This window comes from Mauremys reevesii, linkage group 2 (assembly GCF_016161935.1).
Source record: "Mauremys reevesii isolate NIE-2019 linkage group 2, ASM1616193v1, whole genome shotgun sequence".
Lineage (NCBI taxonomy): Eukaryota > Metazoa > Chordata > Testudines > Geoemydidae > Mauremys > Mauremys reevesii.
The window spans coordinates 56,225,982-56,252,928 of NC_052624.1; the positions used below are offsets into that span (position 1 = coordinate 56,225,982).

Below are 26,947 nucleotides of genomic sequence, written 5' to 3' on the forward strand. Positions count from 1 at the left end.
ATTATTAAAATTCTTGCTGTGAAGTATTACTACCAGTAGTGGTGGCTGAAATAAACATGCATATAAATTCCCAGCTAATGAAATCCCTGAAGTGTACATATACTCTGTAGCAAAAGTGTAAATTAGCTGAAAATAGCTACAGTAAATAGTTTACCACAGGGTAAAACAAATGATAGCTTCGTGGCTTCAAGATCTCAGAACATCTTTATGATGAATGTGGAACAGCTGGAATATGTATATATAACCTCAAAGGTAACAATTGTGCTTCCATTTCAGACTCAGCTGCTGTGAAAATAAACCCAAGGGAAAAAGCCAAAGTGTGTAAAGATTTTTTTTTCTAGTATAGGTCCAAACATGTAGAATAGTTTGAGGAAGGCCTGCAGTTATTTGTATCGCACATGGCTTTATTGCTCCAATCTTTTTATAATGCAGGTGCGAAAATGGAATTGTGACGAACTTTTTTTAAGAATTGAATCTGTACCCAGTATTTACCAATGGAAATGACTTTGCAGACTTCTTCAGTACTACCTTTTCCTATTGTAGCAAAAATATTCATTTGGCAGATATTTACAAATTATTCAGGCTCCTAATGCTACTAGGTAAAACAGTACTGAGTAGTGAGTTTTCAGACCTGACATGTGATATAATGTTCATTTTCTGATGGGAAAGTTATTTTGAAACAAACCAATTACAGACTCAGCAAAATATATTGTTAATTCTTTATTAGTGTAATATTTTTTCAGCTTTTCTGTTGGACAGAGCATAATGCAAACTCCAAATAAAAATTTAGAGTCCTTTGCCGTTCAGTAAAAATGACCATCACATTCTGATTCATGTTCTTGTTAGCCAAAAGGAGGGGAGAGGAATATCATTAGAACAATTAGGCACACATCTGACACTTACTGTACAATGATATGCACAAGTCATTTATTACAGCTATATTCATAAGATGTGCTCTTTACATTTTCCCTTGTACTATATGAGCCATGCTCAGTTGAGCAAAGATCACTGATAACAAGAGAGATTACAAGGAGTGTCAAACAAGACTTTTAAAACAAGTCCTTAAATAAACGGATGCAACCACAACAGACTAAGTTGTTGGGTTAAGGAGACAACTTAACCTAGACCTTGGAACATTAAAAATGCATTTATTTTACAATTATTCAAATACACATGCATTAAATGAAAATATTGCACAAAATTAAAATTTAGATTGTGGAATTTTTGTTTACTTCTTAAAAAATTTGGTACACATTCTGGTAGCATTAAAGTTAACTGTTTTGTTCTAGCAAACACCAGCAACACAAGCTTAAGATGAATCAACTGAAATGTTCAACTGTTCATTTTCTCTTAAAAATAATTAAGGCTAAAATAAGTGCATTTGTTGGACAATGGCACAATTATTTTCAGCGGCTAGTAGCAGCTCGCAAATGCTAGGAGATAGACCTAGCCAGTTAAGTGCAGTATTTTAACATTCAATTTTGGGGCATTTACAGGGTAATATATCACATAGATTGGCAGGGTTGATTATTTTAAATGGTCAACATGTAAACCATTTAAACACACAAACATTGATAAAAATTATTTATCTTTGATGGTTCCTGCCTACAGTTAAGAACCACATTCTGAAATAAAATAGTAGAAGACCAAAGCCGTGTGTGTGTGTGTATATATATATATATATATGTATGTATATGCAGTAAGTGCATTAAGTGTAATGACTTTATTAAGTCTGGTACATAATGTACAATTCGTGTTCCTGCAGATGTACCAAGTAATTGTAAAATCTCCTACAATATGAGCACGACCATTGTTCTTCCAGAAGTCTAGCCTGGGTGCCCGTAGAGAAGAGGCACCACAAATTTCACAGACTACCATATTATCTTTCTGATTTCAAAGTACTATATGTAATTATTAAGTGATTTACAAATGTAACTCAAAAATAGAATTTGGTATGGTTATATAATTATTTTTAAGGTCTCTTTTCTAGTCTGTATTTACGTACATCACCTTCCAATAGCTGATGTATTGTGTGGACCACCAAACATAAAGCCTGAATGATATCTTGTCCTTTAGATTTCAAGTACGCTGATACATACTGACATAGGGATAAGATTTAGACTGACATGTAAGCAACAGGAATTTCAATCATGGCCATATCTATTACCTTATATAAAAATGTGAGGAAAAATGGTTAATTCCAACAGACTTAATTACTATGTTTCTTTAGAACCTGGTGAAATATACATAGATGGGGCAATGGGGAAGGAATCTTCCACATGTGCTGTCTTTGCCTTCCTGGAAATCATAAGGGAAGGGACTTAATTTACAGTATGTAGATCTGCAAAAAAGAAATACAAGTGCACTTGAGCACATGTATACTATAGGACAAATGTCAGTGATACCCACTACAAGAGAAATATGATGAAAAAATATCTGATTGGAATCTAAGAGAAAAAAGAAAATCAGTATGGAAACTTGATCTGTTTTGATTCCAGATCCAACTCTTGAGAGCCTGTTTGGATCCTCCCCTCCGAATGCTCCCGTAAAAGTCCCCTTCTCCATCCCTCAGACAATGGAACCATCTTTTGTTCTCATCTGGGCGTGAGTTGCTACTTGAGAACCTTGGTTCAGTGATCCATTAAATATCCTATTTAAAAGATTAGTATTTAGAAAATATTTTTTAACATTTTAAAAAATGGAAAATAGACAATGGAGTGTGTATGTTTCCCATCCTTTGCCCTAGATGGTGGAGCTCAAGACAGAAGGGGAGTCCAAATAGGAGGATGCAAACTCTGCCATATACCAAGGCCAAATAAGTGTAATTAATCTTTATTCTTGATCAGACATTTTTATGGAAGTAAATGGATAGACTTGGGGCCTTTGTGTAGAATAGGTTTATTTATTAAAAATTTACATTATGCAAAAAATAAAAAAGATTGTTATTTAAAAAAATATTGTAGTTGTGTTTCCTTTTTCTATTTTCATATATACATTGTGATGCATTCAGGAATTTCCAAATGTTTGCACATGACTGTTTAATGAAGTCTCTAGAGGAATCTTGTGTAAGTCAGGCACCAAGAAATTCTAGCAACTTTTCATGTGAGGGATACATAGCTATCCTAGGGCTATTTTAAATGAAGTAGAGTGGGCTTTTAAAAACAATTCTTAGTTTTATTGGGAAAAGTAGTGTGCAACTTGCTTTTTTCACTGCACATTTCTACTCTTTTAGTGTGGTGTCTATCTTGCTTGGAGCATGTATCCCATCCTTCTGTCACTGCCACCCTACTTGAGATATGCTTCAAAGATTATACCAATTGCACAATTTCAATATTGTATGCACCTTTTCCATTTAAATTGCATGCAAACTGTATGCCATGTGCTATAAGAACAGAAGAGGGCCCTTCAAGTTACAAATTCATCAGAAAAAAGGGTCCATTATTTTTTACTGCACCTCTGCCTTGCACCACTGAATAACAAAACCAACCAAGGTACAATGTTAGTTTATTTTGAAAAAATAAACGAAGGTCAAGTTAATTGAGGTGTAAAAGCCATGTTAGCTCAACCTCTACTTAGTGAATGTACTTTTTGGGACATACTGTAATGCTTTTTTTCCAGAACCAGCTGTTTCAAAGACTTCTATTCCTGTTAGCTGAACCTTTACACGAATGCTGATCAAGACCCACAATGCCTCAACAATCATAATGCAAAACAAACCCCACTTGATTCTCACACATTGCACAATCTCCCAATGGTAAACTAGCCAAATCCCTCATTGTCACTGTAGTTGTGCTTTGCTTAGCCCTCAGCAAATACAGCCTGGCACTTTTCATTGCTTGCAATCACCGATTCAGTCAGAAATGGAAGAAACTGATACTCCTTACATAACTGGCCAATATTCTTCTCAATGTTGCATGAAGATGCACCAAATCATTTGAGAGACAAATCCCTTTGTGGTAGTGGTTGCAATATAAGTGAGGATGAAAAGATCCACAGGTCTTATGGATGTATTAATAATCTAATATGTGACACTAAAAGACTGGTGCAGAAACAACAGCATGTGAGTTTTAAGCCCCAGAGAATATGCCTTTGCCACTAGTCCTGGATGAAACACCAGCTTAATAGTTTGGAGTGTCACCTTTTCTGTAAGGAAGGCGCTTGAGTAGATTGTAGTCTCTGCTTGTATCTCTGCATCTGCTCTGACCGTGAATGCAGTTTGCTGAAGAGCTCATGGAATTTATATTGTGGAAATAAGGTTTCCAGGAAGCCCTCCAGAAAGACATATACCATTCTCTTGTTTAGTTGAGTGTGCTGAAACATTTCAAAGACCCGAAGAATGCCTTTCCGTGTTGTCTCAGCACCTATGATGTGCTTCAGTTCATCTACACAAATGACAAGAGTTATAAAGTAGTTTTATACATATTTTAAGTACATATAGGTTAACTAATAGGAAAGGTAGAACTCCTTGTAAATCAACCACTGCAATATTGAGACAGAATCTTATAGAAAAGGTTTTAAAAGGAATGCAGCTTGGAGGCAAAAAAAAATTAGAACTAGAATAAAACAGCACCATAAAGAAAAAAGTTGTTTCATTACAGTAGTACAGATCTCTGAATATAACGTGCAATTTTATTTACTGGTCATACTTATGCAAAACAATGTTGTTATACATTTTACTGTCCCTTGGTATCTACATGCAGTACGCAAGTCCAAGACTTAAAAATTAAATCTTTAGTTTAAATTAATACTGAACTAATTCTAAGAGAAATCTCAAGCTGTCAGACTAAACCAAAAATATTCAATCTTATGATAATCAGTTAAAGATATGGGTTTAAATCAGAGGTGGGCAAACTACGGCCCGTGGGCCGCATCCTGCCCGCGGGGCCATCTTGCCTGGCCCCTGAGCTCCCAGCCAGGGATGCTAGTCCCCGGCCCCTCCCCTGCTGTCCCCCCAGACCTGCCGCCTCATTTCGCCAGTGCTCTGGCCCGCTGCTCCTGCTGGGCAGAGCAGCAGCATGGCTGGCTCTGGCATGGTAAGGGGGTGGGGGATCCCAGGGGGGCAGTCAGGGGACAGGGAACAGGGGGCGGTTGGATGGGGTGGAGGTTTAGGAGGGGTGGGTGGGTCAGGGGATGGGGGTGGGTGTTGGATAGGTGTGGGAGTCCCAGGGGGCCCGTCGGGGCAGGGGTGTGGATAGGGGTTGGGGCAGTCAGGGAGCACGGGGGGTTGGCTAGGGCGGTGGGGTCCATGGGGGGCGGTTATGGGTGGAGGGTCCCAGAGGGGACAATCAGGGGACAAGGAGCTGTGGGGGGTTGGATGAGTCGGGGGTTCTGAGGGGGGCAGTCAGGGGGCGGGATGTGGGAGGGGGCCAGGCTGTTTGGGGAGGCACAGACTTCCCTACCCGGCCCTCCATACAGTTCTGAAACCCTGATGTATCCCTTGGGCCAAAACGTTTGCCCATACCTGGTTTAAAAAGACATTTAATTACTCCATGGATATTAATTTCAGTACTTTAGCTTCTTTCACTTTTAAATAAAGATTGGGACCCCCCTACTTCAACTTTAGTAACAATATAAAATCCAATAATGTACAATACTAGTAAAAATATTAAAATATTCAAAGCTCAGTCACCTGGCATTATCTCCAGTAGTTTAGTTTTCCCTGCCACTCTTGTTCGCATTCTAATATCTTTGTCTCTGCGTGGAACAGTTTCTGCTAAAATGCCATTGGGCCAAAAGGCATCTCTGTAACAAATACAAAAACAAGCCTATCAAAACAAGTTATTTAAAAAAATTTATCCAATTTTTAAACCCTGTGAGCTATCTCATAGCATAAGGTGAACAAACTGAAGGCATTCAGAGATTACGTTGACATGCAAAAATCTTTAATACTGAAAATGCTTTTGTTAATCATTTGAGGTGTATTTCAGAACTGGTAGAAGAAGGAAATAAGAATTTCTTGCTTGTCAATTCTTTTTTTAAAAAGGAACATAACTCAGCAATGTTACCAACAGTTGCATACTACTTTCTAAGTACTCCAGTATGGGAGTCTGTTGCTTGAGCCTCTTGGGGAAATTTACACACCCACACCTTTTCTGCCAAAAACATCCAAATACACCTGAAATTGTTAGCCATACGTAACTTGTCTACAAATCACTTTCTATCAATAAGTCTCTCTCTCTTTTAATAACAACTTAGGCTCAAATTTTTTGGTAGTAAGATGACAACTTGCTTTGGAATGTTTGATCTGTGTGACAACAGTGCTGCTTGCATTTTTGACTTTTAAAAAGGGTCCAAACATTGGGCTCCCCCCCCCCAACACAATTAAAGGACTTATAGACTCTGAGTATTCTTAATTGGACAATTCAAGGAGAGAAATGAGGAAAATTTAGACAACCCCTGTTCTCCTATCAATGAAAACTGCCTTAAAATTTTGTCTATTAATAACTTTTTAGTTTCAAACATGTACATTATCTAAGGAAACGTATGGACTGAAAGTTCCAGTCTCTGCAATTGTCTGGCTAGCCAATCTGCCTTTACTCTATCTAGTCTATTTGCAATTGCTCTGTTGGATAAATGACAAACACTGAAGTTACTTATTTGGAACTACTGTTTTGGAAAGATATTCAACAGAGCCTCCCACTTGGGCCCACGCCATATATTAATGACTAGAGTCAGAACAATGTAAAACCCACATTTTGAGCTCTTACTTTGCTGGCAAAGCAGTTTCAATTTGATACATAACTCCACTCATCCACATAAAACATGGATCATAGTCTGGAGATCTATTCTACCTTTGGAGAAACTATGAAATTTACTCAGTAATTCCAGTGAGAGATGAAACCTCTGCAACATCCTCACATATAGTCTTGTCCATATCTATACAGACTGGAAGAGTGCCCAGAAGACTAATGTCACAGACCGTTTGTTATGGGGTCTGTTAGTACTATCCTTTGCATCTTTAGGTATTTCTCTCTTCAGATGAAAATACCTGTCAGATATCCATCTTCTTGGCTAAATAGGAAATCTTGTGAACCATGTTTCTCAAGAGCATAGCCTACTTATTTTATGACTATTTTAGCGCGTTCTTGACGCTTCTACAAGGACAGCATTCTAAAAGTGATGTAGTACAAACAGTTCCCTTTAGCTCATACTTTTTTTAAAAACTGATGATTACTCGATGGGGTGAAAGTTCCAAAAGAAAGTTCAAGTGTTACGAATGTATAGACCAGGGGTAGGCAACCTATGGCACACGTGCCAAAGGCAGCACGCAAGCTGATTTTCAGTGGCACTCACACTGCCCGGGTCCTGGCCACCGGTCCGTTGGACTCTGCATTTTATTTTAATTTTAAATGAAGCTTCTTAAACATTTTAAAAACCTTATTTACTTTACATACAACAATAGTTTAGTTATATATTATAGACTTATAGAAAGAGACCTTCTATAAACGTTAAAATGTATTACTGGCACGCGAAACCTTAAATTAGAGTGAATAAATGAAGACTTGGCACACCACTTCTGAAAGGTTGCCGACCCCTGGTATAGACAAATATTAGTAATAACCTGTGGCAAGTTTTTAACTACAGTAATTGTTGCTGCTCCTGCTATAGCATATTATACACTTGCATGAACAAAAACAAGCCACTTCACTCATCATTGGAATGAAACTTAACTACTGTTTAAAAGTATACAACAATTTTGCAACAGTTTAGAACAGGTCCTGAATAACTTACTCCTTTCCAAAAAAGAAAAATTTAAAAAGAGACTAGCCACAGAATATTCTCTGTTCAAGTAATGAATGATTTATATATCATAAAGCAGGATATAAACTACCTATCTGAATCTTGTATAGAGGCAAAATTTCTGGTGTGAAGTGGACTTACTGTCTCTGACAGCTTAAACTGATTCCACTGCTAAGGCAGAAGGACAATCATTAAATATCAGTTGGCCTACGCGGGTATCAGTTTATATACTTTTTCAATAAAAAAGATATATATATATAAACACACCTGAAGCGTTTCACTGCATCTGCTACTTGCTCAGGAGACGTCATCGAGTCAACATGATCAACTATTTTTCTAAAATCAAAGTGAGACGAATCAGTGATCTCTCTCATTTTACTTTTCAAAGGGCATCAGGAAGCAGAGTTCTTTAAGTAAAGAGTGCTTTAAAGTAGTTAAAACTTCAAACAATATTCAAGAAAAACAAAAAAGTGCATCATCTCTCCTTTTCATCATTCCACAGATAATTATATCAAGTTATCACACCAGAAAGCCTAGTGTTCATTCTCAGTAAGGTTTAAATTCATCCACTTCCTTCCTCATTTTGAGTACTTCCAAAGTTAAATATGTTTACCCCAACAGAAGTAGGAAAGAAAAAGGATGAAGAAAGGTGGAGAACAGAAGAAGCCTACAACCCAGATTGCCATTAGGTAGTTTACCTTCTTTCCCATTCTACAAACAGAACATTAGATTATTACATTATATCGATGCAGAAAGGAGAGGAATTAAAGAATTTTCAATTTTCAGCCACTCGATATTATAACCTTTGTTTGCTAGACTGAAGAGACCATTATCAAATTTCTGTTTCCCATACAGGTATCTACGGACTGCAATCAAGACACCCCTTAGCCTTCTCTTGATAAGATAAATAGATTGAGCTCCTTGAGTCTATCTATATTAAGGCATGTTTTCTAATCCTTAAATCATTGCCGTGGCTTTTCTCTGAATCCTCTCAAATGTATCAACATCCTTCTTGAATTGTGGACACCACAATGGGACACACTATTCCAGCAGTGCCAAATGCAGCGGGTAAATCCTCTCTACTCCTACTCGAAATTCCTGTTTAGGTATCCAAGGATAACATTAGTCCAATTGGCCACAGCATCTGACTGGGAGCTCATGTTCAGCAGACTATCCACCATAACCCCAAAATCTTCAGAGTCACTGCTTCCCAGGATAGAGTCCCAATTATGCAAGCATGGCCTACGTTCTTTGTTCCTAGATGTTTACATTTGCACACATTGTTTGCTTGTGCCCAGTTTACAAAACATCTAGATTGCTCTGTATCAGCGACCCATTATCTTCATTATTGCCCCTTCCCCCAATTTTTGGGTCATCTGCAAACAATCAGTGATGATTTTCCATTTTCTTCCAGATCATTGATTAAAAATGTTAAATAGCATATGGCCAAGAACCACACCCATTCAATGATCATTCACATTTACAATTACACGTTGAGACCTTTCAATTAGCCAGCTTTAAACTACTGGTTTTAATTTGTGTTATATTAATTTTGTATTGTTCTAGTTTAATCAAAACGTTGTGAAGTACCAAGTCAAATCTTTACAGAAGTCTATTACATCAGCCAAACTAGTAATCTCACGAAAAAATATCAAGTTAGTTAGACAAGTTCTATTTTCCATAAACCCAAATTGATTTGCATTAATTATATTACCCTCCTTTAATTTTTTTATTTATCAAATCCCATATCAGGTGCTTCATTATCTTGTCTCGGATAGACGTCAGACTGACAGGCCTATAAATACCTAGATCATCCCGTTTACCCTTTTTAAAATAATGCCACATTAGCTTTTTTAGTCTTCTGGATCTTCCCCATTGTTCCAAGACTTACTAAAATCAACATTGACCATCCAGAAAGCTCTTCAGCAAGGTCTTTAAATACTCTTGGATGCAAGTTCTCTGCACCTCCTTATTTATTAAAAAGTGTCTAATTTAGTAGCTGCTGTTTAACATCCTCCTAAAATACCAATGGAATTGAAAGCGTGTTATCATACAGTATGACTTCATCTGGCTTGTTTCCAGAACAAAAATATGTATTGAACAATTCTGACTCTTCTCCATTAGTAATAATTCTCCCATTTCCATCTAGTAATTAACTCATACCATTGTTAGGATTTTCTTGTTCCTAATATACTTAAACTCCTTATCATCTTTAACTCTGTTAGCCACAGATATCTCCTTGTGTCCTTTTGCTTACTTTACCAATTTTCTACAATTCCTAGTTTCTGATTTATTTTCATTACTATCAACTTCCCCTTTCTTCCATTTGTTATAAATTCTTTTTAATGTTTTATAGCTGCCTTCCATTCCCTTCTAAACCTGGTTCGTTTTAACCAATACAGCCTTCTTTTTTGATTGTAGGACTGTGGCTTTTAAAGTGTCCTTAAACAATTCCCAATAATCAATTAAATTTTTCTGATTAAATTCTTCCTCCCAAATTGATTTGGCTTAATTATTTTCAGATTTGCGAAATTGGCCCCTTTAAAGCAGTGGTTTTCAACCAGGGATCCGGGGCCCCCTGGAGGGCTGTGAGCAGGGTTCAGGGGGGCTGCCAAGCAGGCCCAGTATTAGATTCGCTAGGGCCCAGGGCAGAAAGCCGAAGCCCTGCCGTGTGGGGCTGAAGCCGAAGCCTGATCAATATAGCTTCACAGGAGCCATTGTGGCATAGGGCCCAGGCAATTGCCCAGTTTGCTACCCCCTAATGCCTGCCTTGGCTTTTATATGCAGAAAAATGGTTGTTGTGACACAGTTAGGCCATGGAGTTTTTGTAGCATGTTGGGGGCAGCTTCCCGTCCCTCTCCCCCCACATATTATAGGCAGGACACGGAAACAAATAATACCAGTTTTAATAGAGTGCCACTCCTCTTTCCCTTTTGCTCACTCAATCCTTTTAAATTAGATTATAGTGATTGATTTTAACATTCCAGTCATGTGAATCATCTTACCAGGTTTCAATAATACCAACTACATTTAATTTATGCTCACAAATGAGCAACTTCTGTTCCTCTTTTTCGCTATCCAGGCTCCTAGCATTGGTGCCCAAGCAATTAAAATTTTTCTTTTCTTTGTGTTTTTTGATTCCTTAATTAATTTTGTTCTCAGCATTTCAATTTTGTAATGAGTGTTCATATCTCCCCCTTTCTTCTTCTTTACCACACTTCTGAGTTCACTGAAGTCATCTTATCTGCAAGATATCCTGCGACATAGTGTCAATAATGTTGATATGAACCATCAGTAATGGATCCTTGCTGGTCGACTTCAAAAGCCTATCCTATCATAACTCCAGGAATGCAGCAAACCATCCTATAGTCCACCTCTGCCTTGCAGAATGTGCTTCCAATTCTTCTGAGTACTGAATCCCCAACAAGGATAATTTGTGTTGCTTAGATGGTTGGTGATCTCTGTGGGCAAGCTTAATTTTCTTACAGATTTTCATCCATGTCCCCCCATCTCTCTCCATTTCCTTGGATCAGCTGGATTTTGAGAGATACATTGCAGAGTTTCTACACTGAGCTGGCCACTATGGAATTGGAGAGAGGCAAAATCAGAAAGGAGGTTTGGCAGTTTATAACCACCAGAGGCCAGAGGTCAAGGTGGCATGCTATAAAGCTGGAGACAGATGAGATGGCAGGCTGTGGCCACCAGAGAGAAGGTAATCAGGAGGATTCCACACAGCTAGAAGGGTCCAACTGATTCTAGCTGTGTGAAATTCCTCCTGGTCCTCTTCTCTGGTGGCCACTGCTTGCCATCCTCATCTGTCTGGAGTTGCGTAGAATGCCACCTTGACCCCTTGCTTCTGGTGGTTATGAACTGCCCAACCTTGTACCTGGGAGCTAACTCATCAGCTTCTCTGATTCTCAGTAGCATTTCTATTTCACCTTCCAATCCAAGAATCTTTTCTTCCATTATAGCCACCAACTTCATACAGAGAAAGTACCTCCTGGCTTCAGGCAGGCAAGAAAATATGGTACATCTGTTGCAGGTCACCACCACTGTTCCATTGCTGGCCATTGTGGAATCATACATAGAGCTGTAACTGGAAGGAAAGCCTCACATGCTCCCTCTCCAAACTTCCTCTGAAACTCTCCTGTTATCTGCCTTTGTTTGCAGCTCTCAAGTTTGCCTAGCAAGTGATTTTTTATATTAAGTCTCCCTGTTTAGCTCAGCTCTGCTCCGTAACACCAGGGTGTGATTAACCACTCAGACTTCAAACAGCAGGGCTGATCAAAGGTCCAAGGGTCAAAGCACACAGCCCTTACCAAGGCATCAACACACCTGTCTCAGCTCCTTAATCAGGGGCCCCCGCCCAGCTACACAGACCATATGCAGAGAACAAACATCACTCACCAAGTCCTGCTACCTCCAAGCACATAAAAATGTTTGGAGATAGCTATAGTCTCCTCCTTTCTAGCTGAAGAGGGTAAGTGAAGTTATACCTTATACAAGATTAATAATTTACAATTTGCTTCTGGGTGGGTGGGTTCATGGAATTATGTAACAGTGTTCTATTAGTGGGATGGGGAAATGGGAGATTAGAATAGTGCTACTTCCCCCCAATCTTTGAAACCATTTGCGAGAAAGAATACAGATTAAACAGAACTGCATTTGTCTCTAAAGTGATTATGCTTTTTAAAAGAAGTATAACAGTTCATGTAAATTTTAATGTAATTATAAATCAAAAGTCTTGATGGTCTTAAATAAACTGCTTAAAATGCTGAAATAGAAAAACTAATACAGTAAGTTCCCATATCATTACTTATTAGAGCTGACAGGGAAAGTTTTGCCATCCCACAAAAATTGGACATTTTCCCATCCCAAATCAGACAAAAAGTCAAAATCTCATACTTTCATGATTGGAAAATCTAAAAACATTTTCAGTTTGGGCCAAAACATTTTGTTTCTATAATTTCCTCAATACTTTGTTTTGACTTCAACCATTTAATTGTTTTCCTATATTAAATTTTTCCTATATTAATTTTTTAATGAACAGTCATTTAATATGGGAAAACTGGATTTTTTTCATTTTGAAAGCATCAAAATGAAATGTTAATTATGATTTATTTTTCCAAAAAAACGGTGAGTCCCAAAGTTCATCAAAACTACCCCTTTCTCATGAAAAGTTTGAGCTTTAACAAATCAGCATTTTCCAACAAAAAACATCTTGTTGACACCAGTTCTAATACATACAGTATAACTATGTACAATACATCCAGTCTGGTAGATTGTAGGGCTTCAGTTTTATGACCATTTGATTGACTCAAGTGTTTAATAGTGCAATAAGTAATAAATCTTATAAACAGTTGCACACTATAAAAAGTAAAGTTTACAGAAAGCTTACACAATGTCAACATTAGTTGATAGTTGCATATGTTAATATAATGAATTCATACTTCTGTAAGAGCTTATATTTTCTTGGAAATTACAAATTTTCAGAGAAGTTTAAATAAGATGCATTCCATGTCTTAAGCAACAGACACTAAAAATGACCTTTTAAAAAATGTTTCCATCTCATTCCATCTTTAACGATTTGTTTATAATCTCAGAAAGAAAAAACTGCATTCAAGCAGTGAGCTTACATTGGCAGATGCACAATGATTAGAACATTACAACTAAGCAATAGAGGATAATTTTCTAGACATGATTCACAAACTCTCATACAGCTATTGAGCATGAGTTAAAAACCCTGGTACCTATTGATTGTGTCTCCATATGTTGCTCTAATAAGCTGTTGAAGTAGATTTTTTATATTTCTTCTTAACCACTGATTTCTCTCCTTTAAATCAAAGACTTCATCCATAAGAAGCAGCATTACTCTAAGAGGGATATTGTCATCCACCTAGACATGTAGAGTAAAAGGCAAAGTATAAACAGAAAACCTGTATTCCAGCTCAGGCAATTAAGGTAGCATCTACCACAATTGTTCAAGTTAAGAGTCTTAGTGCTTCCACACTAAGTCACATGCACTGTCTTTCTGAAAGAAGTCAATAATTAAGAGTTTCCTATGGGTCTGAAATCTCTCGTTCCCAGGATGGAATCATTCATGGCTTTTAATTTTGAAATTAAATTAGGTTTAAGTATGGTCTCTTAAAAATATGTCCTGAAACAGAATCTACTGCATTACTGAGACCAGGATGGTAGAGTTCAGAAACAAATTCAGAAGGTGGCAGCAGTATCACTTAGAGGGGTTTCTTATTCTTCTCTTCTTCAGATAGCAACAGTGCTTCCAAGAGCGGAGCTGATGGGAAATTCAAGGGGTGGCTTTTGTCTGGATACCCTTTCTTTTGAATGCAGCAGTAGCAACAGTAGCTCTGAAAGGAAGGTGACCAATTGCAGACCACTCTTCCATTGCTACAGAACCCAAACTTTTATTCTTTGAGTTCAACCTGAGCCTGAGGCAGAAGTAAGCTGTCTGTGTTAGATGATTCCACGGGACCTGTGTTTTTAACTTAGCAGTGGTGAGGAGAGAGAAAGTTCTGTTGTCTTCAAATGCTTCACTGTGGTTCTGTAGTAAAAACTGTGTTTATTTTTAAAAGTTGCATAGGCTGCTATTTTACAGTGACACTATATTTACAGAGATATTGCAGAAAGATTTATAACTCCAAATACTAGATATTTAACTTAAGAGGCTATTGTGAAATTGCGGTAACTGTTAATCTTTATATTGATTTTTTCAATTTTTATCTTAGCATTTTATATTGATATCCATCACTCTAATATCTGACCACGTCAAAAAGAATCTGAAAAATCTGATAGCAAATGTCTCTTTATAGGTGAGCAGTAGGGTCTGTTATCCATGTGTTGTACGTTACATATACCAAAATATAAGTTTACAGATTGACTGACACTGTTAGGTAAATAACTTCATTTTCATCAAATACATTTACATGTAAGACAATAACTTATCTAGGGCAGCCATTTCAACATATTAAATCAACTCATGCTAGATTGTGAATCAGCTAGAAGTGGTTATTAAAAAACAAAAGAAATCCACACACAAATATTAACTGAGTTTCTTGGTTTTTATACCACTTAGTATTGTTTTAACAAACCTGTACCCACACGAAACACAGGAAAAGTCTAAGAAAACTTATTGAGCCCTCTGTAAATCTCTGATGTAAAGGGTGAATTCACTTTGCTTCAGGCAAAAATTTCAAACTAAGCATAATATTCAGTCAGATTTAAATATCTTACAGTAAGGCTTTACTCTAAAAAGTGACTAAAATGGAATCTACTTCCTTAACTGATATTACAACATTACTATATTTTACTCCTGTAAGAGTCAATTTCAGAGTCAATATAACTATGGGAAAAGTTAATTCACAAGGTTCTAACTTCAGAGACAAACAGTTTTTACCTGTGCAACTCCATTATATTCAATGAGACAGTAAAGGTGTTTCAGAAGGCATAATTTGCCAACAATGGAGTTGCACAACTATAGCTGAGAGCAGAATTTCCACATGCAATTGGAACTAAAGCCAAGATTTGAAAAATAGTTCCCTATACTTGAACAGAGCCTAAAGGACTTGGTGCCCAATTCCTACTGAATTTCAATGGGATTTGAGCACCTAACTCCTTAAGGATCCCTTAAAAATCCCAGCCTAAATGGACATCCTTAAGTAAATGGCTAGATTTTCAAAAGTGCTCAGGATGCAGCACCAGTTACTGAAGTTGGATGCTCAAAATCTGGCCACATATTTAGGAACCTAAATATAGATTTTGAAGCCTATTTTTAAGTGTCTCTTTTTAAAACTGTTAGCCTTAGTTCACAATTCTGTTACTGAGATATAGGCCAACTAAATCTTCCTTATACTATTGATTCTTTGTAATGTTAACAGAAGAGAAATGTAGTAAAATTATATTATCTAAAAGTTTAACAATGAATTTCCTGGCATTGCGTGAAGTTCAGGAAAAGTTCTAAATGTAAAATATCCTGAAATATGGTGCAAAATTCAAATGTCCAAACACTACTCTTTTAAAATGAACTTTTAAGACTAAGTAGATGCTATACTTTTTCAGAAAAGTTGAATTGCAAAAAAAGGGGATGTACAGTAATTCTAACCTGCTCATTTTAGTGCTAAAATGGTATATATGTACTTTCTATGTTAATCTGTTTTGGCTGAGCTCAGTGTCTCAGAATACAAGAATTCAAAAGTAATCAAAATCTACACATAAACAATTGTATTAGATGAACTCATTGCAAAACAAAAGAACTGAAGCCTATGTTACTTGAGCAAAACGGCATTTACCAGAGCCCTGGTAGCAGTTATGCACATGAAGACAAACTGGAATGCTTTGATGTGACAAATAAAAATGTGAAGTGTGGAACAGGTGCAGATTTATGACCATGACAAATCCGCATATAATCACTAGTAATCTTAAGGGCCTTCAGTCCTAGTTACGGATAAAAGATTTTATTCAACTATGTTTCACACATATGATCAGTGTATCAATCAGAACACTGGGAAAATACCATAGCTTATGAGAACATCAAGAGCTTAACATTTTAAACTTAACTATCACATTTCTAATATTTTTTCCTTTATGTACTTCAGGGTCCACAGATTGAACAGTGATTGTTTAGCAATTTTTTTTAAGTTGTCTTTCATACAATTCTCTCTGATCACCAATACTGACAATGTTTGCTAGTTTTAAAAGATCTCAGAATCAGAGTTAGCTGAATACTATTAATATTGCAACCCTATTCTATCTTTGAGGATAGCCACAGAAGTAATAATAGTTAAGGTAACATTTACCACATTACCATGCAAACCATTTAGCATTAAAAACAGCTTCTAAATATTTTAGAATGAAATGTGTCAATTTTATTTCAGAACATTTTTCATTTTTTACTACAATTTTCCCTCTAGTGTAATTTCTCATGCCAACAAACAGTATAGCATAGAACAAGTAAATAATACATATTGAAACAAAATACACATTGCTACTTTAAAATTAAGCAGCTAAACAAATCTAAAATAAAAGTCAGACTCACATTGTCATCGAGCTGTGCAGCAACACGGCAGTGTTCAGGATCTGAATCAGTTTTCTGCATTAAAGGAGGCACCTATACTCAAAATAATAAAAAAAGGGAATGATTATGAGGGGAAAATTACAGGTCTCAAGGAAACCACTAAAGAGAACCTCTAATTACAACAGAGCCAATTTCAAAATTTCAGATACAATCTTCATAACTATCAAGCATTCTGATTCCAAGTTAGTGACATATCAAGATACATCAATGGTTGCATATTGAATTATCTTCCAGCAGAGCTTGAAACATGTTTCCCAATATAGTTATCAGAACTGTATGAATATTCTCAAGAAAAGACCCCACATACACATTTATATTAAAAATTATCATAGGAAGTATCAAACTGGAAGAAACTGATGCTTTGTCTAGTTCTATATCCCCTCTCAGGTAACGGCTAATTCTTCAGAGAAAGATGTAAAACCCATCAATCCATATTGTAGAGCCAACAGTGGACATTTCTTCCTGATCTCAGGCCTGAAGCATGAGGATTCATAATCCTAGATCTCTCTTTGTGAGTATAACTGTGTTATCTTTTTTCATGTAATTGGGAAGCTTTCCAAAAAGGGAGGCTCAGGGTGAGGCCCAATCTTTGGTTTTTTACAAGTAATAGTTTTGTATTTTATATGACCCCAGACTCACTCTTCCCTTTCTTGTTTTGAGGAAGAAGGGCCATCACCTCAGCTATTGGTATAGCTACAGCTATATTAGAGGTGAACCTTACAGACATAAAAGCACAAAGTATCTGCTTTGAGGAGCTAACAATCTTTTTTTTTTTTTGGGGGGGGGGGGGAGAGGGGCAAAAAATTAAGTGAGAGTAGAAAGGATAAGGATGCAGGAGGGAAACACATTTTCATGGGATTTATGGTTGGCATTCATCTTGTTCCAGTTTTTATTTATACTTTTAAAAATGTGCTATATTTTAGGGGTATTAGATCAGGTGAGAACAGGAGTAAATAAAGAGGAATTTGGTGGAAAACTGGGGAAAGAATTGTTCCAACAAAAGCAGAACAGAAGCAGCAACATAAATGTAAGGAAAAGTCCTGTATTAAACTTAATATAGAATTGTTTCTCTGATAGGGTGACCAGATGGCAAAAATAAAATATTGAGATACATGGCTCACAGCCCCCACTGGAGTCATAGGGAAGGGGAGCACACAGCCCAAGGAAGCTGTAGGTCGGGAGTGCACAGCCCCAACAGCAGCCCCACCGCAAGCCATGCGTCAGTGGGGGACGCAGGGCCCCGTCTCTGGCCCTTCTGCAAGGGGGGAGTCTCAGGTCTGGGGCGTTCAGAGTGTTCAGGTGGTGGTGTTCAGGGTGCTGACTCTGGGAGGGAGTCTGGGTGCAGGAGAGGGTGTGGGCTGGTGCTTATCTCAGGTAGCTCCCTGGAAGTGGCAACATCTCCCGCTGGGTCCTAGGCGGAGGTGCGGCCAGGCGGCTCTGCGCATTGCCTCACCCCGCAACTCCCATTGGCCAGGAACGGGGGGCAGCATGCAGAGCCACCCTGGCCATCCCGAGCCTAGGACCCAGAGGGAAATGTCACCACTTCCACGGAGCTGCACAGAGCCAGATAGGGAGCTTGCCAGCCCCATACCAACTAGAAGCCACCGCCGGGCTACCTTACAATATCGGGACAAATGGCGTCCAAGTCATACATCCAACAGGACATTATCAGGTTAAATATTGGGACAGTCCTAATTTTTTCGGGATGTCTGGTCACCCTCATCTCTGATAAAGTTTCTATATTATTTTTAAGTGACTCTACAGTAAGCATCTTTTGACTGTTAAATTCTACAGGTTTTTAGAGTAATTCCTATAGAACCTCATTAAAACATATAGAAGATCCTGTTGATTTTATCCCTTTTGAATACTCTTCCATGAGGTTGAAATTACATGGGGTTTAGGGTGGAAAACATGATCACTAATCTGCTCCTGTTGGGACAGCTTGAGCATTCCACTGCCGTGCACTACTGCGTGTAGATATGAAGGCTGGAGCTGGCCCCAAAATCCCTCAATTCCTTTTGTCAGAAAAGCTCCCAGGCAAAGGGGTAGGAGGGCAGGTCATATAATGGTCACATGCAACACATCTCAAAGCACAACAGTTACAGAACAGGTAAGTAACAGTTTCTTAAGTGATTGCATATGTGCATTCCACTCTTAGTGACTCAGAAGCCATGAAAGGGATGGGATTGGAGCCTATCTGAACAAAGACTGAAGGACAACTCACCAAAATCTGGCATAATTTCTAGCTTGTTGAGTGATAACATAATGGGAAGCAAATGTGCACCAAAAACCAAGTTGCTGCCTTACAAATATCTAGGATATTTGCCAGGAAGGCCACAGAAGCTGCTTGTCACACTGTTTGGTGAGATAACATTAGCCAAACGGATGCACAAGAAAATACATGAGGGTATCGAAGATTCTCTCTCTGAGAAGGAACCGGGAGCTGCGTCACACTGTCTCTGACTGTCAAGAAGAGCTGAGAATACTGATGTAACCGTTTGGACCTGACAAGCCAATACTCTCCTACTATCCAGAGTATGCAGCAGCCTTTCCTCATCTTTATTCAAGTGTAGTGTGGGAAAGAACAAAGATAGGTAAATCACCTGGTTGATATGGAAGTTAGATAGCATTTCTGAGACAAACTTCGCATGAGGACACAGGTAAACTTCGTCTTTAAAGAAAACAGTATAACGCAGAGCAGACATCAGGGTCCACAGCTCACCTTCACTACTAGCAGAAGCAATGGCCACCAGAAATGCTACCTTCATTGAAAGATGCAGTAAACAGGTAGATAAGGCTCAAAAGAAGGACCCACAAGCTTTGATAATACCAAGTTTAGGTCCCATGGAAGAACAGGATCTTGTACCTGAGGGTAAAAACTAGGAGTCCTTGTGGCCCCTTAGAGACTAACAAATTTATTTGGGCATAAGCTTTCATGGGCTAAAATCCACATCTAATGAAGTGGGTTTTAGCTCACGAAAGCTTATGCCCAAATAAATGTGTTAGTCTCTAAAATGCCACAAGGACTCCTTGTTGTTTTTGCTGATACAGACTAACATGGCTACCAGTCTGAAACCTATCTGAGGGTACAATCTTTTCAGGCCTTTCAAAAATCTTATTGATATTCTATTAGAAAAGAGACAGACTGTTATCCACTTGAGGATGGAAGGCCGAGATATCTGCTAAGTGGATCTTGATGGAACTAACGGCCAACACTTGCAGTTTCAGATACAAAAGATAGTCCAAGAATGCTGGATTGAAGAACGTATTGGCAAAACTCCAGACTAATGAGACCAGATAGAGAAACGATTTCACTTAGAGAAGGAAGTAAACCTAGTAGATAGTTTTCTGCTATTCAACAGCACATCTAGAAGCTCTTTTGAACATGACTCCTTCCCAGCTCTAACCATAGAGCATCCACACCACTAGATGGAGTGCCTTCAGATTTGGGTGGAGCAGGCGACCAGGCAAAACATACATCAGATAAGAGGGAAGGGCTCCTCGTGGATCAGTAACTGGTTAAAAAATAGGAATAAAGGGTAGAAGTAAATGGTCAGTTGTTGCAATGGAAAGCAATAAATACCAGGATCAATACTGGGACCTGTGCTGTTAACATATTCATAAATGATCTGGAAAAGGGAGTAAACAGTGAAGTGGCAAAGTTTGCAGATGATACTAAATTACACAAAATACGTACAAAGCTGGCTGTGAAGAGTTACAAAGGACCCTCACAAAAGTGGATGACTGGGTAACAAAATAGCAGATGAAATTCAATGTTGATAAGTGCAAAATAATGCACATTGGAAAACAATCTCAACTATACATACCAAATGATAGGATCTAAATTAGCTGCTACCACTCAAGAAAGATCTTGGCATCATTGTGGATAGTTCTCTGAAAACATCTGCTCAATGTGCATAGGCAGTCAAAAAAGCTAACAATGTTAGGAACCACTAAGAAAGGGAGAGATAATAAGACAGAAAATATCATAATGCCATTACATAAATCCATGGTATACCCCCACCTTGAATACTGTGTGAAGTTCTGGTTGCTCCCATCTAATAAAAGATATATTACAATTGGAAAAGGTACAGAGAAGGGCAACAAAAGTGATTAGGGGCACAGAACAGCTTCCATGTGAGGAGAGATTAAAAAGGCTGGAGAACAAGAAAGCATCCATTAGGGAACCCAGACTGACTTTGTGGGGACCAAAACTGTGGGCATTTTCTGTTGTACCTCGTTGCAAACAGAATTACTTGGGAATCCCCCAGAGGTGGAATATAGACCTGACTACAGTTGATGAAGGGACCACTCCTCCTTAGGTGATCTGACAGCTTTATCTGCATCCCTGGAAGGTAAGAGACTTAGAGATTGATTGTGTTGTCGATACAAGAATCCCATAGATAACTGCCTCATAGCAGAACAGGGATGAGCGGACCCCTCCTTGTCTGTGGAGATAGAACATTGACTGTGTGTGGTCTGTGAGAGTGAGCAGGTTTTTTCCCCTCTATATGGGTTGGGAAAACCTGGCACGCCAGCTGGCTAGCTCTCAACTCTCTGACATCTATGTGAAGAGTCATGTCCTTTGTTGACCATAACCCCTATGACAGAAGGGAATGCAGATGAGCTCTGCAGTTCAGGGCAGACATATCCATTATTAGCATTAGCTATTGTCGAGGAGGGACAAATGGAACTCCTATGCAAATTTGACAGGGTTTGTCCACCAGTCTAGAGAGTAAAATGTGAGTGGGCACTCTGAGCACAGCATTCAAATGGTGATGGCTCAGCAAAAAATACTGAGGCCAGCGAAGCTTGTAGAATCCTGACACACAATCTGGCATACCAGACCACATACTTGCAAGAGACCATATATTCCAGAAGCCTCATACAAGTCTGTGCAGTTGTGACTGGGTAAATATTAAGATCTAAAATGATGTATCAAATTGGCTGACACCTTGACTCTGCAAAGAAACTCTGGCTTGGATACAATCCAGTACTGTTCCTATAAATTTTATCCTCTGAACTGGTGAGAAGAGATAGATTTTTCTGAGTTAATCAACAGACCCAGTGACTTGAAAATTGACTGGACAAAAGACACACTGGAGAGTACCTGAACTGTGGAATGGTGTCTCTCAAACCAGTCTTCCAGGCAGGGACAGACATGTACTCCTAACCTTCTCAGAAAAGGCAGCTACCACTGCCAGACATTTTGTAATAACCTGGGAAGCTGCCCATTGGCCAAAGGGCAACATTGCAAACTGGTAATGAGATTAATTTATCAGGAATCTGAGATACTTCCTGTGGCCTTGATAAATCACCACATGGAAATAGGGGTTCTTTAAGGACAGCATTCAAGTCTCCAGGATGAGAATAATGGAAGCCAGCATGACCATGCAAAACATCTACTTGCTTTGATGTGGGAGGGAGAAAGGAGGAAGTTTGCCAGAGAGCCTTGATGGGTTTTAAAATTGCCTCATTTATTTGTGGTGCCACCAGAGATGGAGCAGCAGAGGCCAGAATATCAAGAGGGCTGTGAGAAGATTCCCTAACCTCTTCTACCTGAATGTCCAAGTGTTTTTTAAGCACTCTTGGTGAGCTCTGTAATCATCAGACAGGGCAAAGACACCCCCATGGAAACTGCTTCATTTGGACCGGGTGGAAGATGAAGCTAGCACAGGTTCAGGTAGATGAGCCTCCTCTGTTAGCTGTCCCACCGAATGCTCCTGAACATCATCTTCCTGCTCGGTACCAGGCTTGGGATCAGGAGGTGTGCAACAATCTGACTCCCAACTTCAAGCCTAGGGAAATTGAATGCTACTGATGTGGTGAAGATCTGGAAACAGGGGAAAACCCTCACAGATTGCAGAAGCGCCATTGAAAAGATGCTGGAGCCCAATGTCAAGCAGCCCACATATGCAGGGCAGCACTTGACACAGGGTCTCACAATTGCCCCAGGAGATAAGATCTAAGAAGGGAGTGACAAGACACACTGCAGCTGGGAAACACAGGAGACAACCCCAAGTTAGAAAAAGAATTGCCTTCTCCTGACTATGGAGTAACCATTCCAGTCAGTGCCAGGGACTGGTGCTGAGAGTCCTGGAAAGAGCAAAGAGAAGCCATCATTGCTGGCTTCTCTTGACAGTACAGGAGAGCATAACTCCAGGACTCAGGAGGTTGATTCAGTGCTGGGCACTCCACTGGTGCCGAGTGGTTTACCAGTACTGGAGGAATGATCTCCTGCACCGCTGGGGACACTGGCGCCAAAAAGCTTAGCAAGTCCCCTGCAGCTTGAAATGTCTCTGGCATGGATGGTACCAGGAGTGTCTCTGACCGGTGTGCAAGAGATTTAGATGGTGCCACAACCACAAAGACACTGCTTCGGGCTTCAGACTTGACAGTGCCTGCCTCAAGTTCAGGAGTCAATGAGTCGACTTAGCTGATGAATAAGTGGAGGAGTGCTTCGATTCTGACTGCATTCTACTCACTTTGTCCCCTTACCTGGCAGACTTCGGGGCTGAAAAGCTGCCTGTCCCAGCAGCTTCCTTCCTGGACATAGCAATTCAGCCTGTATCAGAGGCAGACGTCTCTCAGATTCTGATGTATTTAATACCCTCTCTGACCAAGAAGGTTCTGATGGTGGTTTCAGAATGGCTTCCATCAAAAGAAACTTCAACCTGGCTTCTCGATCTTCCTTGGTCTAAGGCTTGAAGTTCTTTCATCGATCCCTAATATGAAATTCATCCAAGTACTTCCAGCAACTAGAGTGTAGGTTGCTCACAGGCATGGGCTTCAAGAATGCCAGGCAAGATACTGCCAAAGGCATTCTTCAGTACTGATAATGAATCTCCAAACATGGGGAAAAACTAACTCAAATGCTAACTGACCCTAATAACTATATAAACATGTAACTACATACATGGAAAAAAAAACATGCTGAGAGCACTTGCTAAAGCAAGACCAACAGATTCCAACATTAGTCACAGATGGTAAGAATGAAAGTGTGTGTGGGGAGGTGAATCATCTGTGCCCTTTATACCTACACACAGCAGTGCACAGCAGCAGAAGGAGCTCAAGCTGCACTGATAGGTAATAGTGAGGGAAAATTTTCCTACTATTGTGGTTTGGGATGTGCACACACCAAAAGTGGAATGCACACGTGCAATCAGTTGAAGAAGGAAGTGGAGCTCCCGGTCTCTCCTTAAAACTTTAGATATCTGGTACACTAGGGGTGGGTGAGATCAGGAAAAGTCCAAATTATCAAAAGATATAAGCTAGCCAAGGAAAAGAAAGAGAGCCCTGATAAGACCAATGCCAGCAAGCACAAGGCAATGAAATCACTGTTGAGTTTTCCCACTTCTAGTGCAGGATCAGATGAAGAGAATACTTTCCTCTATTCCCACCCTTTCAGTTGTCAGGGCAGCCCCTCTGAGGAAGAAAAATCATTTGCATGCCTGATGGGATATTTGGTCAAGAGTGGGTGGTATACAGAAGAACACCACCACCACTACTTCCCTCCCAGCAACACCAAAGACTTGGTGGGGAAGAGAGCAGAGCCAGCAGCTTAGGTGAAGGTAGCAGGCAGCTATCATAAAACCTGGCAGCAGAAGCAGGAATGCCAGCACTGGACTCAATGCTCCCTTGTCTGCTTTTAATATCTGTGGAGCATAGGATTTCTTCACCTCTTTTCTGATGCTCAGCTGCCAAATGTAGGGGAGAAAGGCAGAGGATCGCCTATGGCCCTGTAGATTTTCTGCTTGAAGCAATAGCACCTTCCTGCCTCCTCTCTTCAAACAGCAAGTGCTGCTTCCTTGCTGAGGGACTTCATTAGCAATTTCAGCATGGGGGGGTGGGGTGGGGGGGAAGTGGGGAAGGGTCTTCCTAGAAACAGGAAGTAAGAGTGAATCAGGGCCATCTAAAAATTGGTTTGGGTCTTTAAAAGCACATTTACCTTAACCCTTATTTCGAAGAGTGTCAGTAAAAAATGGGATGCCAGTTGTGCTTTGGGTCTACTCCTTTTTCAGATTTTGCTGAGTAGTTGGCCTAAATAAATCATGGGGCAATATGTAATTTTTTGCACAATATTTCCCTCAATTTGAAATATGATGCCTTTAAATTTTAAACTTTATTTTAAAAGTAAACTAGGTGTCTGTTTTATTTTCTCTATGTCATTCATTACCTTGTGTATTGCTTTCTTTTGGAACTCCTATTACTCTTCAACTTTCCAAAGTAAATAGACTCATAGACTTTAAGCTCAGAAGGGACCATTATGATCATCTAGTCTGACCTCCTGCACAAAGCAGGCCACAGAATCTTACCCATCCACTTCTATAACAAACCCCTAACAATAGAACCCTTGCATAATAGTTGTTGCCCTATTCTTAGCCTTTTCTATTCAATAGGGTTTTTAACACTTGTTTTTAGATAATGGGACCCAAACCTGAATTCTTACCTTGAAAAATGATTGCTTTATGTCTTGTCCCAATCTTTCTGACATTTTGCCCATGTTGTCTGACATTTTAGTCATCCCCTCTGCCAGGCTGTCAGGCAGGGACTTGACTGCATTTGAAACATTTCTCATAGAGTTACGCAGTGGATTTACAAATGTGTCCATCTGAAGGGGAAAACATTTACCACGATTGCATAACCTATGGAGGACACTAGTACAATCATCCAGTAAGAAAAAAGTCACACTGTTCTAGTGAGTAAACTAATGTATAGTACAACTCTTACTTTGAATATAAAAATTCAATTCATACAAGCACTGGATTAAGTATTTTTACTTCAGGATTTTCACTCAGACATACTGGAAACACTATCTAATGTGGACCAAAATTATCTGGCTATCAATGCTTCAAATTTTGGAACAATGTGATAAACACAGAATAAGGAATTTCACCAGCTGAAATCAGACATCAGGCATGTTTTACTGAAAGGTCTTCAAGGTTCTGCCCCAAGACTTATTTGTAAAAAATAAATGCAAAATGCATTTTAATTATCATGTACATTTGAAATGTTTGAGAAATCTATACACAGTTGTTTGATACCTTTGTATCGTATCTTAATATATGGAAAAGTTTCCCTGTGTGCATATCTAAACTATACTTCACGGCAAGACATAGAAATGTTGCTTAAAGTGCTGAAGTTTGTTTCTCACTGAGTTCAGAGAACGTTTTAGCCTCATTCTGATCTATATTACAGTTTCCATTTCCTCACAGTTGCACTCTGCCTACACCAATCTAATCCTCATTTATTATTCCTTTGTCAATCTCAGCTTATACCTTCATTCCTAGCACTCCCTTATGCTTTGAAGGGTTTTCAATTTTTTGCCCACTAATTGTCCTCCAAACTCACTTCTTCCCAAAGCACTACCTCCCTTGTTCTCATCTCATCTCCTACTTGACTCTGTCCCTGTCTTGCCTAAATGGCATCATGATGATGATATATTAAGTCTAACATGTTCAGCATTAGGCACACACATTTAAATTATTTTTAGTACAATATTTTATGGAGACTAATTAAAGTGTTCTGATATTTTCAATGTACACTTTTTTAAAGTACAGTGCAAGTAACAAAAGCACATCATCTAGTGTAATAGTCTACAATAGGAAAAGATAAGGTTATGAAAGATCCAATACATTTGGAAAGCTGAACATTAAATCTTTATTCTTTTCTGGACATTACATAAAGCTGGATAAATTCAGAATGATGTTTTGCAGTCAGCTCTACAGACATAAATTTTTAAAGAACACAGTTTAAATAATTGAAAAAAGTAACTTTTCGAATAGTTTAAGATGTTGCCCATGTCAGGTCACTGGAATTTTGGGAATGACAAGTAGGACCTAATTTGCAAAAGCAGCTGCCCATGCAAAATGGGCAATTGTAAACTGAAGTATCTATTTGCAAAGACACCAATTTCACAAACACAACTGAGTTTTGTGCACGCTTAACAGTTGATGAACTATTTTGGTGCTTAGCTCCGTGTATTCCCTGCTGACTGAATGTGAAACAGCATTAACAGCAGTCTTAGAAGGTACATGCATTATATATTTTGGACTGGAGAGTGGAAGTCATGATAGCAGCAGCCATATGTTGAGTTGGAGGTGGGTAGGAGATTGG

At 39.0% G+C, this 26,947-nt stretch overlaps 1 protein-coding gene across 4 annotated transcripts in view; it reads right to left on the reverse strand.

Moving 5' to 3' along the window:
* Positions 1-705: 705 nt before the first annotated feature.
* SNX13 (sorting nexin 13) overlaps positions 706-26,947 on the reverse strand; it is a 164,941-nt gene continuing 138,699 nt past the window's right edge. For 3 of the 4 annotated variants that reach the window (XM_039523421.1, XM_039523419.1, XM_039523422.1), the window contains 6 exons: positions 25,281-25,442; positions 16,793-16,864; positions 13,491-13,636; positions 8,008-8,076; positions 5,630-5,742; positions 706-4,382 (listed from right to left, as the gene is read on the reverse strand). In XM_039523421.1, the coding sequence (XP_039379355.1) occupies positions 4,135-4,382; positions 5,630-5,742; positions 8,008-8,076; positions 13,491-13,636; positions 16,793-16,864; positions 25,281-25,442 (810 nt within the window). In that variant the 3' untranslated portion in view covers positions 706-4,134. The remainder of the gene's footprint in view (positions 4,383-5,629; positions 5,743-8,007; positions 8,077-13,490; positions 13,637-16,792; positions 16,865-25,280; positions 25,443-26,947) is intronic. The other variant, XM_039523420.1, reaches the window with a different exon arrangement.